Source organism: Haliotis rubra, unplaced genomic scaffold (assembly GCF_003918875.1).
Source record: "Haliotis rubra isolate DU_JTF1 unplaced genomic scaffold, ASM391887v1 Scf186, whole genome shotgun sequence".
Taxonomy (NCBI): Eukaryota; Metazoa; Mollusca; class Gastropoda; order Lepetellida; family Haliotidae; genus Haliotis; species Haliotis rubra.
The window spans coordinates 504500-521012 of NW_025765847.1; the positions used below are offsets into that span (position 1 = coordinate 504500).

Consider the following 16513-nt stretch of genomic DNA (forward strand, 5'->3'; position numbering starts at 1 on the left):
GAACATAGGATTCTGGGCAAGGGAAGCAACTCTGAACAGCAAATTGTTGTACTGGGCCAAAACTATTACTACTGACTGAGTTTAGGTTTACGCCGCTTTTAGCAATATTCCAGCAACATCACGGCAGGGGACACCTGAAATGGGCTTCACACATTGTGCCCATGTGGGGAATCGAACCTGGGTCTTCGGCATGACGAGCCAACGCTTTAACCACTAGGCTACCCCACCTCCCCCAAAACTATTACTAATGAAAGACATGACCATTATGCTGAGTAAATCCTATTATTGCTTTGTTTATAGCTGTAGCTCATTATATGAGATGGACATGTATTCCTTCTGGCAGCAACCAGGCCATAGATTGATACGCTGGTCATAATGGTAACCTTACCGGCCTCTGGTGTCCAGGGTGATACAGGTCTACAGTGTCTACATACCCAAACAGGCTCTTATCACCTTGAAATACCTGGAAGTAAGTCTGTGGAACACTTTCTGATAGTATATCACTGTTTTAATCACCATCACTGATATAGGAAGATCTGACAATAGTTCTTGCATAACATTAAGAGACCATTTCTCTGAAATGGCAATACTGATTTCGACCATTATCAATACAATCTGAGTCCTGGACAAATCTACACATATAGGACAATAGGAACTCTCAGTAAAACATTGCAACATAACCTCAAAATTAGCCTAGTTAACTGACACATGACCATGCTTGAAAGTAGGATTCAATTTGATTCTTGCTGGAAGTGATGTCATATTATGCAGAATGTGAGCAGTAACCGTGACGACCCAATGAATCCACCACATTACCATGTTGAATTTAAATAGCCAAGAAGCGTGGACAACATTTCAAGCATAGTCAGAAATATAGCTGCATTATTTTGTAAACTAGGCTGTCACTGCACCAAGCACACAACCAGACTAAACAACATCCACAACAAACTAATAAATTGTGTCCGATACAAGTCTAAAATAGCCAAATGCAAGAGATGGGCTGTTCATTTGTCTAAGCTGTTTTGTCCAGCCACATCACATCCAGAACCCAGGCCTCCAGTGTAGGTAGCCAACGCTTATACAACTTGGCTACTAGACACCAACCAAATTGGCCTGTAAATGTTCTTCAGAGCCTGTAAACTTCATTCCATTCTGACCCTGACACTAAACCCCGAACAACAGGACACCCAGCCAAGATAAACATTCTCAGTTTCGCCCCCAAATGACGACAAGCACTTTATTAATTTGTTGTGGTAAAGCAAACTAATTCGCAACAAGAGCAGCTAAAAATGTCAATATTTGACTTTTGTTTCAACTTATGGCCAGTGAGGTACCAAGATCTTCAACTAAACATAATACAATGATATAAAATACAACTAACAAAGTATAAAATGGCTGATGGAATGTTGACAAACGCTGCAAATACACGACTCATATAGGATTACTTTGTCACAGAGTACATATATATATATATATCGAAAAGATTTGACAATGCATGATGGCAAATGAAATTGATGATAACAGTCATTAGTAAAGTACAAGACCTTTGTATGTACAACTCATGTTCTGACACGTGGGAGCATCACACGTTCATTCTCGCCACACTAAATATGTTCAACTTACATGCGTAGCAGCAGGCCGAGCTGCAAAGCCAATGCTTCTACCATTTACAAGAATTAAGCTAGCTGTGACTCACATCAACTGTTGGACTAGCAGTGCCACTGGAGCTCGGACCTGCATCCAGGGCTTGTAATTATTCCTACGGTTCAAACCCAAAGCATGTCTGGCTTGAACGGGAACTACAAGGAAATGATGTCTAGTTTGAATGAACGAATGAAGTCATTTCATTCCAATATTGCACAATCAATGACATCATTGCTACTGCAATCAGTTGTTTTACAAATCAGATTAATGACTTTAGACATCGTGAGGATTTCATTATACAGTAAAAGATATGAAGATGTCTACATGCCGCTAAGGGCTCCAACTACAGTAAGCCTCACCTCCCATATCATTAACCTGTGAAAACACCTCGGTAATGGGTTAGCAAGTGATTGGGTTGAACACCGCTTTTAGCAATTTCAGCAATGTTACGGAAGGGCTTCATACATTGTACTTAAGTGGGGAACTGAACCCCAGCATTCGGTGTGATGAGTGAACGCTTTAACCACTTGCCTACCTGGCTCCCTCACAGCACCCTAAGGAAGAAGGAAAGATGGGTACAAGCGAGATACTAATGGGAGTTGACTCTACAAACACATACACGTCACCATGAATGAAAGAGTGATACTGCTATGTACACATACAATATTTACAGATAAATCTATACATAATATGCAACAATAAAACAAGGTTCACAAACACATGATATGCTTCATTGCCTCAGAGTGCTCCGTGGAAACACCGTGGAAACTCCAATGGAAACACAGCGGGAACTCCACGGAAAAACTGCGGAAACTCCACGGAAAAACTGCAGAAATTCCATGGCGAGACGGACTGCCACAAGTCCAGGTATTCAGCTACAAAACTCGGCACTAATTACAACCAATTTTTCAGGATATAATCTACGGTAAATGAATCTCAGATTAACTACACAATCACCTGTAAGCCTTTACATAAATTTCCTGTGTATCGAACAAACTTAAAGTTTTATCATAATACTGGCATTCAAACCAAAAATAATGTCCATTTCCTTCAGTCAATTCTAGTAATGAATGGTTAATCTTGTTGGACATATTCTATTTATATACAATCAAATGTACAAAAATAGATAAGAAAACATCTTTGTGATACCTGAAGTAGGGCACAGATCTCATACACTTAAAGAAACACTTAGTAATTAAGATTCAACTGCTGCATCAGAAAGATGGGAAGACAGAACACAGTGATTTAATTAAAGCTTTCGGCCACATTAACACATACAGCAGACCCACTGAACAGTCTCGTGTCCACACTGTCGGTGAAAAACAACTGTTTGCAAAGTCTGAAACAACTGCATTTTTGTAGTCTTTGTACTAAGAACTTTTTCTAGTAATGATGGAATTGTATAGAATATAGAATGACTTGCCTAAAAAGAAGTATTTACAAGAAATGCCCTGTCAAATTGTACAATTACTAGATAAAGCAAACAATGCATTTCAGATTAAAACATGAACAAGCACAGGTCGATAGCCTCTGGGGGTTGACCTCATCATCTCGGAGGATGTTTCTGCAAACTGTTCCCCCCAAACACACAACAAACTGAGAAGTCGTTCATCCCCAAACATCTTTGCAAGACTATCTTCAGTATTCCCCAGCAACAGAAACTACTTCCTAGCAACTAGTGTAGGTAAATTCTCTCATCACTATTGTCTGAAAGAGCATCAAAACATTTGGCGAGGAATTTAGATTAGATATTATCTGTCAACTTCTGATTAAATTGTCTCATAAAAATTTGGCTAAATATCTGGCAAACAAGTAATTAAAACATCTGATAACTGGGTAATTAAAACATATAATCAGGTAATTAAAACATCGGATAATTGAGTAATTAAAACATCTGATAATCAGGTAATCAAAATATCAGATAATCGGATAATCACAGATCTGACCTATCTATTAAAACATGACTGAGTAAATAAACATTGGATGGCCAAGTAATTAATACATCTGACCTAGTAATTAAAACAAATGATCTAGTAAGTAACACATAACACGATCTAGTAATTAAAAACAACTGACAGCCTAGTAATTAATCAATCTTATAATCAACATCTGATGACCCACTAACTAAAACATCTGATGTCCTGACTTAAGCTTTAGTGGAACAAGTGATAATTTGCTGTGGCCTACCGCGACCTGTTGTGTACGCACCTCAGTCCCACCAAAACACTACCTTCATGATCTAACAGTCATATAAAAGTTATAAAAATAGTTGTTTTGTTAAAGGTTTAACAATTGCAGATCCTCAAGATAATCATAAACTGCTGTAGCTGAATTTGTAAATAATAAGGTTATATCCATATAAAATAAACCATAGAATTAGTCAATTCCATTACTGGAACAAGTAGCAGCAGTATCCCAAACTTTGACCTCTAAGGTCAACCATGTGACCTTGACCTTTTGATCTGAAGCAGTTTCATCACAACCATAGATACAAAGTCAATGATCACAGTTGTATATACTCCCTGTTAGCGCTTCACTGCATCTATCACATCTCAAGAGGTCACAGACACTGTCACCTTGACCCTGAAAGATCATGTCAAGGTCACATAACCTTCACTGTTGTCCTTTGAATAAATATATATATATATTTATATATATGTATATATGAGCACTTTGGCAAGTCATGTCTTGATTGTAACTCTAGTCTGGTTCCAGGAATCAGAATCGCCACACCTCAAACATGTTCTTCATCATGCTTTAGCCGGTTTCGTTGCGTTATCACCTGTTCCAAAGTAGAGCACATTCGACCCCTCCTCTAACAGCTGGTTCTCCTCGCTGTCAGGCACCACTTCCTGGTTAAGCAGCATCTGCATGCTCTCACTTGTGTTATACACGTCGTACATTGGATTTGCAAAGTTTGTAGACTGAAACAGTATAATGTCATCAGTCAAAATAACTGAGAACAAAAATACATATATAGCGACTACTGAATTCCCTAACGTTACAACATATCCTAGTGTTAATTCTACACAAGATAATCTCATTGTGCCCAAATCCAGATCAATTAATGTCTTACAATGTTTCATAAACACTAGCAATGACCAACCTATTTAAACCAACTTTCAGAATCATGGATTGTACTTTTAGCTCAATTGAATTTCACCATACTGTAAAGTGTGTAATAAGAGTCCTTTCCTTTGTTTTTCCAAGAGTATGGTGAAAGACAGGAAAGATCAATGGAAACAAATGCCCTTGTTGTATCCACAGAGGAGGGATGCTAACTCACTTATACCATGTTGGTCATGGATTTGTATAACAACGCAAAAACTTGCGGACTAAGTTTCCCCCTCAGTCATCTTGACTGAATCATCAGACTTTGGCATGTTGTTGGTGCTTGGGTCATTACGAGCAATAGCAACCTGCCCAAACATTGGATATAATGCACCCTAGTGGTATAATGTCACTTACAGCATCTCCTCTAAATATTGGATTATTTCCGAGTGGGTCTCTCTCATCCGGCTCCTCCTCGTGACGCAGGTACATGGGGTTCTTCACGTCCATCCTGTTGGGCTCCTTCATCCTCTTGTGTCCGTACTGCTCCATCCTGAAACAAAGATGTACTTCACATTACCACACAAGTACATCCTGTAACTCACAGTGAAAAGGGCCAGCTGTATATGTAGTGGGTGATATAGAATCAATGGCTGGCATTCAGGTTAATAGAACAGAATTCTCAGAAGACTTCCAATTACAACCACAAAATATTTTACAAAAAAGCGCCTTGACATTCCTCAAATGGACCTTTTGCATCTCCCTTAGCATTAGAAGGTTCTACAATGTTACATACCTGCCATCTGATATTCTGTGTACACTCCTCTTGCGATCATTACCTACCTCATCCTGACAACATACATTCCACACAACTCCCCACCTGTGGCATTCACACTCCAGATACCCATTATGGACACATTACATGTGTCCCCTCAAATATTACATACCTTCTCCCAATCCCCGACATTACATACCTTCGCCCAATCCCCGACATTACATACCCTCTCCCCTACCCATGAAGGTCCGGGTTAGAATATTGATCTTCAGTAACCCATGCGTGTCGTAAGAGGCGACGAACGGGATTGGGTGGTCAGGCTCGCTGACTTGGTTGACACATGTCATCGGTTCCCATTGTGCAGATCGATGCTCATGCTGTTGATCACTAGATGCTTTTGATCACTAGATTGTCTGGTCCAGACTCGATTATTTACAGACCACCGCCATATAGCTGGAATATGCATTACATACCTTCTCCTGATCTGACTTACATACCTTCTCCTGAACTGACATTACATACCTTCTCCCTGATCTGACATTACATAACTTCCCCTGATCTGACATTACATACCTTCTCCTGATCTGACTTACATACATTCTCCTGAACTGACATTACATACCTTCTCCTGAACTGACATTACATACTTTCTCCTGAACTGACATTACATACCTTCTCCTGATCTGACATTACATACCTTCTCCTGATCTGACATTACATACCTTCTCCTGATCTGACATTACATACCTTCTCCTGATCTGACATTACATACCTTCTCCTGATCTGACATTACATACCTTCTCCTGATCTGACATTACATACCTTCTCCTGATCTGACATTACATACCTTCTCCTGATCTGACATTACATACTTCTCCTGATCTGACATTACATACCTTCTCCTGATCTGACATTACATACCTTCTCCTGATCTGACATTACATACCTTCTCCTGATCCCCTGATCTGACATTACATACCTTCTCCTGATCTGACATTACATACCTTCTCCTGATCTGACATTACATACCTTCTCCTGATCTGACATTACATACCTTCTCCTGATCCCCTGATCTGACATTACATACCTTCTCCTGATCTGACATTACATACCTTCCTTGATCCCTGATCTGACCTTCTCCTGACATTACATACCTTCTCCTGATCTGATCATTACATACCTTCATCCTCCTGATCTGACATTACATACATACCTTCTCCCCTATCCTTCTCCTGATCTGACATTACATACCTTCTCCTGATCTGACATTACATACCTTCTCCTGATCTGACATTACATACCTTCTCCTGCTCCCCTGATCTGACATTACATACCTTCTCCTGATCTGACATTACATACCTTCTCCTGATCCCCTGATCTGACATTACCTTCTCCTGATCATACCTTCTACCCTGATCTGACATATTGACATACCTCTCTCCTGATCTGACATTACATACCTTCTCCTGATCTGACATTACATACCTTCTCCTGATCTGACTTACATACCTTCTCCTGATCTGACATTACATACCTGATCCCCTGATCTGACATTACATACCTTCTCCTGATACCTCCCTGATCTGACATTACATACCTTCTCCTGATCTCTCCCTGATCTGATTTATTACATACCTTCTCCTGATCCCTGATCTGACATTACATACCTTCCTGATCCTGATCTGACATTACATACCTTCTCCTGATCCCCTGATCTGACATTACATACCTTCTCCTGATCTGACATTACATACCTTCTCCTGATCCCCTGATCTGACATTACATACCTTCTCCTGATCTGACATTACATACCTTCTCCTGATCCCCTGATCTGACATTACATACCTTCTCCTGATCCCCCCTGATTACATACCTTCTCCTGATCCCCTGATCTGACATACCTTCTCCTGATCCTGATCTGACATACCTTACATACCATTACATACCTTCTCCTGATCCCTGATCTGACATTACATACCTTCTCCTTCTCCTGATCCCCTGATCCCCTGACATTACATACCTTCTCCTGATCCCCTGATCTGACATTACATACCTTCCTGATACATTACATACCTTCCCTGATCTTCTCCTGATCTGACATTACATACCTTCTCCCTGATACATACCTTCCCTGATCTGACATTACATACCTTCTCCTGATCTGACATTACATACCTTCTCCTGATCCCCTGATCTGACATTACATACCTTCTCCTGATCCCCTGATCTGACATTACATACCTTCTCCTGATCCCCTGATCTGACATTACATACCTTCTCCTGATCTGACATTACATACCTTCTCCTGATCCCCTGATCTGACATTACATACCTTCTCCTGATCCCCTGATCTGACATTACATACCTTCTCCTGATCCCCTGATCTGACATTACATACCTTCTCCTGATCCCCTGATCTGACATTACATACCTTCTCCTGATCCCCTGATCTGACATTACATACCTTCTCCTGATCCCCTGATCTGACATTACATACCTTCCCCTGATCTGACATTACATACCTCCGTTTTCTCCGGTAGAAGACGATGCCGAGGATGATGAGCAGCACCAGGACCAGGGCTATCGCCGGGATGATGATGTAGAGTGGGTCTGGGGGAGACAATGATAGGTCACCACCATCATTACAGTTACTACAGACTCAAGGAATATAAAGGTCTCAGTAAATACTTTGGTCGCTAGTTGTGTTATATCACTGTCAGTTCCATGTGGCAGAGTGTAGGCTTTAGACAGAGGAAGCTGGCAGGAGTAATGCGTGACAACATGACACTGTGGTCGCTGATAAACTGAGATATATGTCATAATGTCATACAGGGTGTGACAACATGACATTGTGGTAACTGATAAACTGAGATATATGTCATAACATCATACAGGGTGTGACAACATGACATTGTGGTAACTGATAAACTGAGATATATGTCATAATGTCATACAGGGTGTGACAACATGACATTGTGGTAACTGATAAACTGAGATATATGTCATAATGTCATACAGGGTGTGACAACATGACATTGTGGTCGCTGATAAACTGGGATATAAGTCATAACGTCATACAGGGTGTGACAACATGACATTGTGGTAACTGATAAACTTAAGATATGTCATAACGTCATACAGGGTGTGACAACATGACATTGTGGTAACTGATAAACTGAGACATAAGTCATAACGTCATACAGGGTATGACAACATGACATTGTGGTAACTGATAAACTGAGACATAAGTCATAACATCATACAGGGTATGACAACATGACATTATGGTAACTGATAAACTGAGATATATGTCATAACGTCATACAGGGTGTGACAACATGACATTGTGGTCGCTGATAAACTGGGATATAAGTCATAACGTCATACAGGGTGTGACAACATGACAGTGTGGTAACTGATAAACCGAGCTATATAACATCCTGTGGAGCGTGACAATGTTTACAAAAGAGGTAACTCACTGAGGGGAGTGCGGGGCTGGTGGATGATGGGTTTGGTTATCCCGTTGTCTTCACACAAAGTCCCTGTGAAGCCTTCCTTACAGCTGGAACAAAACAGGATTATCTTCATGTAACAGAGTGAGTGAGGGAGTTTAGTTTTAAGCTGCTTTCAGCAATATTCCAGCAATATCACGTTGGGGGACACCCCAAATGGGCTTCACACATTGTACCCATGTGGGGGAAATGAACCTGTGATTTCGGCATAACAAGCAAATGCTTTAAGCACTAGGCTTTGCCACCACCCCTGATGTAACAGAAATGCAGCTGTGTCAATAAATACACATTTGAAATCCTTCACCTCAGCAAACGTGATTAGTGCATGATTATTAGTTGTTAAGGAAGCCCAAGCCAAGCAGTGAATGTTACTAGATCTAGGTTTCAATGCCAGAAACTGGTTAGACTGCATGGAGGGCGGCAGCAGCAGCAGCCAGCGTGGTGCGTTACTGGACTGCATCAATCCACAGTGTCCACAAAACATGGACCACAATACACACGTGCTATGAGTAGACCCGGTCAGTTTCACAGTGCTGGCATTAGGACGGTTGTAGAGCCACAATGACTTTGTATGTTTATGATGAAATATAGCAATTGAGATAATTACAGACAGGAATAACGGTGCCAAGCTGTGATCACCTTATATGTCTAAGAATATGAATAACTATATCCAGGTTGGATTAATTTATTTGTAGGAATAACAAGGTGCACATAACAAAGATCTACTTATATATCTTTGTCTACTAATAACGCTAGTTGCACAGCTATAATCACTGAAAATGTTGGTGTATACGATTCACTTTGCGAAACAGGATCCTTGACGAGATTCTCTGCGTCTGAGATAAGCGTGTATTATGGAATGATTGTAGCAATGCCAGTGCTTCTCAAGGCAAGGGAGATAACTGACTTTAAAAGCAGACTTTTCCCCCCATATCAACCCAGGCTGGAATTTCATTATGTACATGTATATTGTAGTTCCTTCTATGTTCCTCCAATATACAAAGAACTGATAAGACTCATTAATCCAGCCAAAATACTACTCCATAATTCCAGACTAATTTGGCATGGGTGGAAACTTGACTTTTAAAGTGAGTTGACCGCCACGGATATGAAACATCTAGAGACAAATAAGAGCCTCACATGCAGTACTGACAGGTGGCATTGTTGTGTGGGCCGAGGTGACAGCCGGCACACTTCCCTCCATTGCGACACACACCTGCACATGCATGCTGGCAGTGCAGCCCCACATGACCATACAGACACCTGTTAGTGGACAGACAGACAGACAGAGGTCACACACACAACCGACACTGGAGCTCACCTTCAACCATTACAACATGTGTCAATGAAGAATAAATAATATGAAATTGATATTGTGAAATAGGTCAGGACTGTGCAAAATGTCAAAATACATGAGAAAGACATCTATATTATAAGCATGTCATTTAAGGTAAGAAATAAAGGTAGTCAGTTTCAATTACATTAAATTTTTTATAATTTACATATTTCATAACTCTGATTACTTTTATAACATGTTATATTTTGGATTACACTTTCTCAGTAAAGTATAGATTCTAGTACTTTTTATGGGTTGAGACCCATTCTGGATTCGAATCCACACCCTCAGAGTCAGGCACCCAATTGCCAGCATACAAAGTCAGACGCCTAGACCGCTCAGCCACCGCGGCGTTCTGGCGTGCTTTGTGTGCTGGCGATTAGGTGCCTGACTCTGAGGGTGTGGGTTCGAATCCCGGATGGGACTCAACCCCAAAAAAGTACTAGAATCTGTACTTTACTGAGAAAGTGTAATCCCAAATATAACATATGTTACATTTGACCACTTTCTAAAATGGCATTGTGTATTTCATCTGATTACTTTCTTTTCAAAGTCAGACAACCCTCACCTTTTACTTATGTTTCCTGCTTTAGAATGTGCCTAGAAGGTCATATCATAACAGTTTCTGAAGGATTTAGTTGTGCTGAATTACTATAAATTGTGACCTTGCACTCTAAAGCCAGAAAGATTACTTCAATATTTATAGGACATCTTTTAAGTAGAAAAAACATATGGCTGAGCCTGTTGCTGATTGCTGAGATAACGGTGGACTTTATAGTTCAAGGGCACCCCATTATCATTTCAAACCAGTATGTTCCATGGTCTTGGAGGAGAAGATATTGGAGCACAGGCTATATTTTTCATTAGAGGTCCTGTGGTGGTGGTGACAATTTTGAATTTTTCAAAATGAAGTGAGGATCATCTCTGACCAAACCATCTATACCATAAAATCCCAAGGAAGCTGAGTAATCTGTTTGGTGTCACTAGCGAGACAATGACAACAGAAAAAGCTACTGATATTTTCTATGGTTTGGGAGGGGAGAGAGAAACATTTAGTGAAATGATCGTGGATGGATGGACTACAGGCGAGGTACCAAGAGATAAGTTCACACCGAGTTAGTTGAACATGATGGACAGACAATTACAACAACATGCCCTCAACCACATCACATAGAAAAGTTAAGATTAAACATACAAACATACAGAACATGTTAACAAGAGAAATATGGAGTATTCACAGGAATTATCAGAAACAAGGACATCAGTACAACATTAACAAATCATAAATCACAGCAAACAAGTTGAAAACAAAAGTTGTTCAATGAGACAGAAATGTTTTCTGAAATCAGGCTGACATGTTCACAGAAATGGAAGGTTACGATATATGTAATGACAAACATCCTGAACAATTTTCACACAGAAGACAAGAGGAATATGATACAGAGATTCAAGCCACCTAATCTTCTTAGGAAAGTTGGGGCGGTGGGGTAGCCTTATGGTTAAAGCGTTTGCTTGTCACACTGAAGTCCTGGGTTCGATTCTCCACATGGGTACAATGTGTAATGTCCAATAATGGTGACCTTGCTGTGATATTGCTGGAATATTGCTAAAAGCGGTGTTAACTTGAACTCACTCACTCTGAGGATAGTGAGCTGGTGAGATTACAACTCTACTAGCATAATAACATCTGTCACAAAAACATGATGGCTGCCACAGACACAGGCCATGTTCCATTACATGCACCTCCGAGTGGAGTCAAACCTGGGAGTATTCCAGTAATGAGTGAATGCATTAACCACTAACCTATCACATCAGTGAGCCTGGTTTTACATCACCAATATTCCAGCAACATCTAAATCAGGGACACCAGACAGGGTTTCACACACATATACCCATAAGGGGATTTGAACTCGGGCCTGAGTATGGTGACTGAAAGTGCTTACACCACTGGGCTACTCCACTGCCCTTGATACCAGTGGACATCTTATTCACCAGTTGTTACTTAAATATGGAGACTATGGCAATAATGAAGTGCTATTTTTAGTAATGTGCAACTACCCTAACAACTAATCTGAAATCAAACCATTCCAAGGGGAGATTACTCCATGGTGTTACCTGCACTTGTACTGGCCATCATGGGTACGGATACACTCCCCGCCCGGAGCACATAGACATCTGTCGCATGTCGGGCCCTTGTGTACACTGCTACACTCACAGGTCGGCTTTTGGTGCACTGTAAATAACATAATCTCATCATTGTTAGCAGTCACTGAAGGAGCCCGAGTTCCTGTTTCAGTGTATATAGATTTCCATAAACATACATGGCAAAACAATTTAGAAGCTATGTTGTGCTAAGTAACTACAGGTTGTGTCATGGATACCGAAACAGGAACTCTGGTATGTAATATACATATATAAACCGATACTGGTTCATGTCTAAGATTCCACCTGTACCTGCAGAGAATTTAGAACAAGACAATGTAGGCTTCTCCAGATGCCTGCATGTGTGTATTATATGGTTCAAACAGGAAGCCACTCAATGGAAGTCAGTAACTGCATCTTCAGCTACGGCTCCTTGCCTCTGCACAACTCTACTCTGAGCTGTGGCTCCCTGTATCTGTAGCTATGTCTCAAAGGGGTTGCTGTGGCTACCTATCGGAGCAACCACCAAGAAGACTTACCTAATGTGCATTTTCCCCCATTCTTACAGAAGTCGGCACAGGTGGGCTTGATGCTGGCACAGTCCGGGGGAGGGCCGGGACACTTGTCGTTACATACACATCGATCTGAAGGAGAAGTGTCAAGTCAGCACCATGTACATTTTCAAATGTCATCCAAGGGGTGAAAGTATTTGCTTGCCATGATGAAGCCTTCGGCTCAATTCCTCACATAAATATAATGTGACACCAATTTCTGTTGAAATATTGCTAAAAGCTTCGAGAAACAATACTTACTCGTACATTTGTCGCTATGCTCTTGCATATCATGTATCCAGTGATGCTAGTGTTATAAGTTATATTCCCTACAGGATGCTGGTCATGTTGGTACATCAAATATCCCCAACAGGTATTGTATATTCCCAACTAGTGTGGTGGTGCTTATATCACTACATGGTGCCAGAGTTGTTATAACATGTATCCACTACTTGGGGTGCATATCAATACATGAAGCTAGTTGTCATAACATATATACCATACTTGTGTTGCCTATCCCTACATGATGCTAGTTGTTATAACATGTATCCCCTACTTGTTGTGTTGTATATATCCTACTTGCAGTGATGTTATATCATATATTCCAGACTAGTACACCATGTACCCTGCACGTAATGTTGACAGACCTGATGCCTTGTTGTTCTGACACATGAAGTCACACGTGTGTTCTGTACACTGTAATGACGGGTCGAAGTTCTTTGGGCAGCTACATATGTGTCTGTTTTGACTGTCCATTCTACAGATGCCGCTGTTGTAGCAGAACATGTCCTCACACTGCTCACAGCGGTGACCTGCAACAAATTAGACATCAGGGTGAAGAACATCAAGAACCATATAATGAAATGGCTCGTGCCCTTGTTCTGAAGCCAACAAGCCATAGGTTTATGAACTAAGCACCTATCAATCTAATTCATGTCTGTCAACACAGGTAACAGTTCAAATAGTCAACTTACTCTCCTCAACATCAACATACAATCTTGAGCAAATGCCCCATACTATTAAACATTGTACTTTGTTCTTGACAAGGTGCCTGCTGGAAACATATGATCAAGGGTTTAAATCCTTCTTTGCCCTAATTATATTTCTAGGTTGGTCAGTACCTGTGTTTGTGGATTTCGAACAACGAGAGTGATCAATTTCTAGGACCTGTATCACATTGGCTTCTCTCCCACGTGATGTTGGGATATAACTGAAATACTGTTTAAATGGGCATTAAACCCAACTCACTCACTCACACACTTACATAACATATAGGAAGGAGTGCTACAACTACATGTAAACAGGAGACTCACCCTTGAAGCCTTCCTTGCACAGACAACTGGGTTGGCCGCTGGGGAGGGTGGTGCAGTTCACGAAGTTGCCGCTGATGCAGTACTGCCCACACCACATCTTCTTCTTCTCGTCGCATGTCGTGCCGGTGAAGCGGACATCACAGCTGTAACAGACATGTAAACATTGTGATGCAGAGGGCAAGGTCTCATTACTTTAAACACAAAATACTTTCTCTTCTGAAGCAAGTATATACGTAGTTTACAGAAAGTCATCTGTCCAGAACATGAGCTGATCAGAGGGGCACCTGTGAGGTGTCTCCCTGCATGGTGAACTTACATGCACTTGGGCTTCCTGGTTGTCTTGTCGATGAGGCAGGTCCCATGCTTGCAGTAGTTGGCACACCTGTAGGTCCGGCAGCGAGGGCCCTCATAGCCAGCGGGGCAGCTGTAAAATATGGGCAGGTGTAATATATGAAACAGGTGCTTGCCTCAGGTGTAACACAAGCTACAGGTGTAACACAAGCCACATGAGTAACAAAAGTCACAGGTGTAACACAAGGAACTGGTGTAACAAAAGCCACAGGTGTAACACAAGGTACAGGTGTAACACAAGCCACAGGTGCAACACAAGGAACAGGTGTAACACAAGCCACAGGTGTAACACAATGTACAGGTGTAACACAAGCCACATGAGTAACAAAAGTCACAGGTGTAACACAGGGAACTGGTGTAACAAAAGCCACAGGTGTAACACAAGGAACAGGTCTAACACAAGCCACAGGTGTAATACAATCTAAAGGTGTAACACAAGACATAGGTGTAATCCACTATGGACAGTTTAAATGGCAAGTATCCTGTAAATATGTTCATAGTCCATTGTTCTGCCTGACAGGCTTCAACAACCATACTGGCTTGTAACCAGAATGTAACAAACTACATCATAAATACTTTCAGTTATTTACAAACTCAACTGATAAACTTGTCATTGGCTTTATGTTTCCAAACTTGAAGGTACATGAAAGTCTTTATTGCGAACAACACACTCACCTGCAGGTGGGGTTTGAGTCGTGGTCCTTGGGCATGTTGCATGTGCCAACACCACAGTAGTTGTCACAGACGCTGACCTCGCACTTGACACCAGTGTAGCCAACCTGGCAGCTGACAGAACAACACTTAATCAACATGTGTAGGGTTGCATGTCTCTAACAGCATTCAACCAATATGTGTAGGCATGTGTCTCTAACAGCATTCAACCAATATGTGTAGGTTTGCATGTCTCTAACAGCATTCAACCAATATGTGTAGGCATGTGTCTCTGACAGCATTCAACCAATATGTGTAGGTCTGCATCTCTCTAACAGCATTCAACCAATATGTTCAGGCATGTGTCTCTAACAGCATTCAACCAATATGTGTAGGCATGTGTCTCTGACAGCATTCAACCAGTATGTGTAGGCTTGCATCTCTCTAACAGCATTCAACCAATATGTGTAGGCATGTGTCTCTAACAGCATTCAACCAATATGTGTAGGCATGTGTCTCTAACAGCATTCAAGCAATATGTGTAGGCATGTGTCTCAAACAACATTCAACTGATATGTGTAGGCATGTCTCACAGAACATTGAATCAGCATATGTAGGCATGTCTCACAGAACATTGAATCAGCATATGTAGGCATGTGTCTCAAACAGCATTCACCCAATATGTGTAGGCATGTGTCTCAAACAGCATTCACCCAATATGTGTAGGTATGTGTGTCAAACAGCATTCACTCAACACGTAGGTATGGTTGTCTCAAACACCAACCAGCATGAAATCAACATGTGTAGATATGTGTCTCAGTTTGATACACATAACATATAGTCAGATAACAAGTAGGATAAAACGTTATCCATTTGGGTCCTGTATGGATAAATGATCAGGCTATGTGATTAAGATGAGATAGACACTACTATTGTGTTTAAACAAACACAGCGTCGCCCTTGTCAGAATTAATGATGGTGAACCTAGACAAAATATTATGATAATTGTTATAAATATTAAAATGAAAATTAGTGTCCAAAAATGCCATAGTCAAAGACCTCTTACAACTTCTGAGATGTAAATTGTGAAGACATTTATCAAGGACACTGGGGATAACAGTTACCCATGCTTGTAGATCTTCTTTCTCTGAATTGAAAACTGGGCTTTGCTTAAATATTTATATAAT

General features: G+C 40.9%; 1 protein-coding gene across 1 annotated transcript in view; it reads right to left on the bottom strand.

Moving 5' to 3' along the window:
• Positions 1-490: 490 nt before the first annotated feature.
• The window catches only part of LOC124273921 (low-density lipoprotein receptor-related protein 1-like), a 188903-nt gene continuing 172880 nt past the window's right edge, over positions 491-16513 (bottom strand). The window contains 11 exon segments of the mRNA XM_046709263.1: positions 491-4568; positions 5113-5248; positions 7993-8080; positions 8950-9032; positions 10123-10245; positions 12434-12551; positions 13000-13104; positions 13659-13823; positions 14325-14467; positions 14641-14748; positions 15351-15461. Of these exon segments, the coding sequence (XP_046565219.1) occupies positions 4395-4568; positions 5113-5248; positions 7993-8080; positions 8950-9032; positions 10123-10245; positions 12434-12551; positions 13000-13104; positions 13659-13823; positions 14325-14467; positions 14641-14748; positions 15351-15461 (1354 nt within the window). The 3' untranslated portion in view covers positions 491-4394.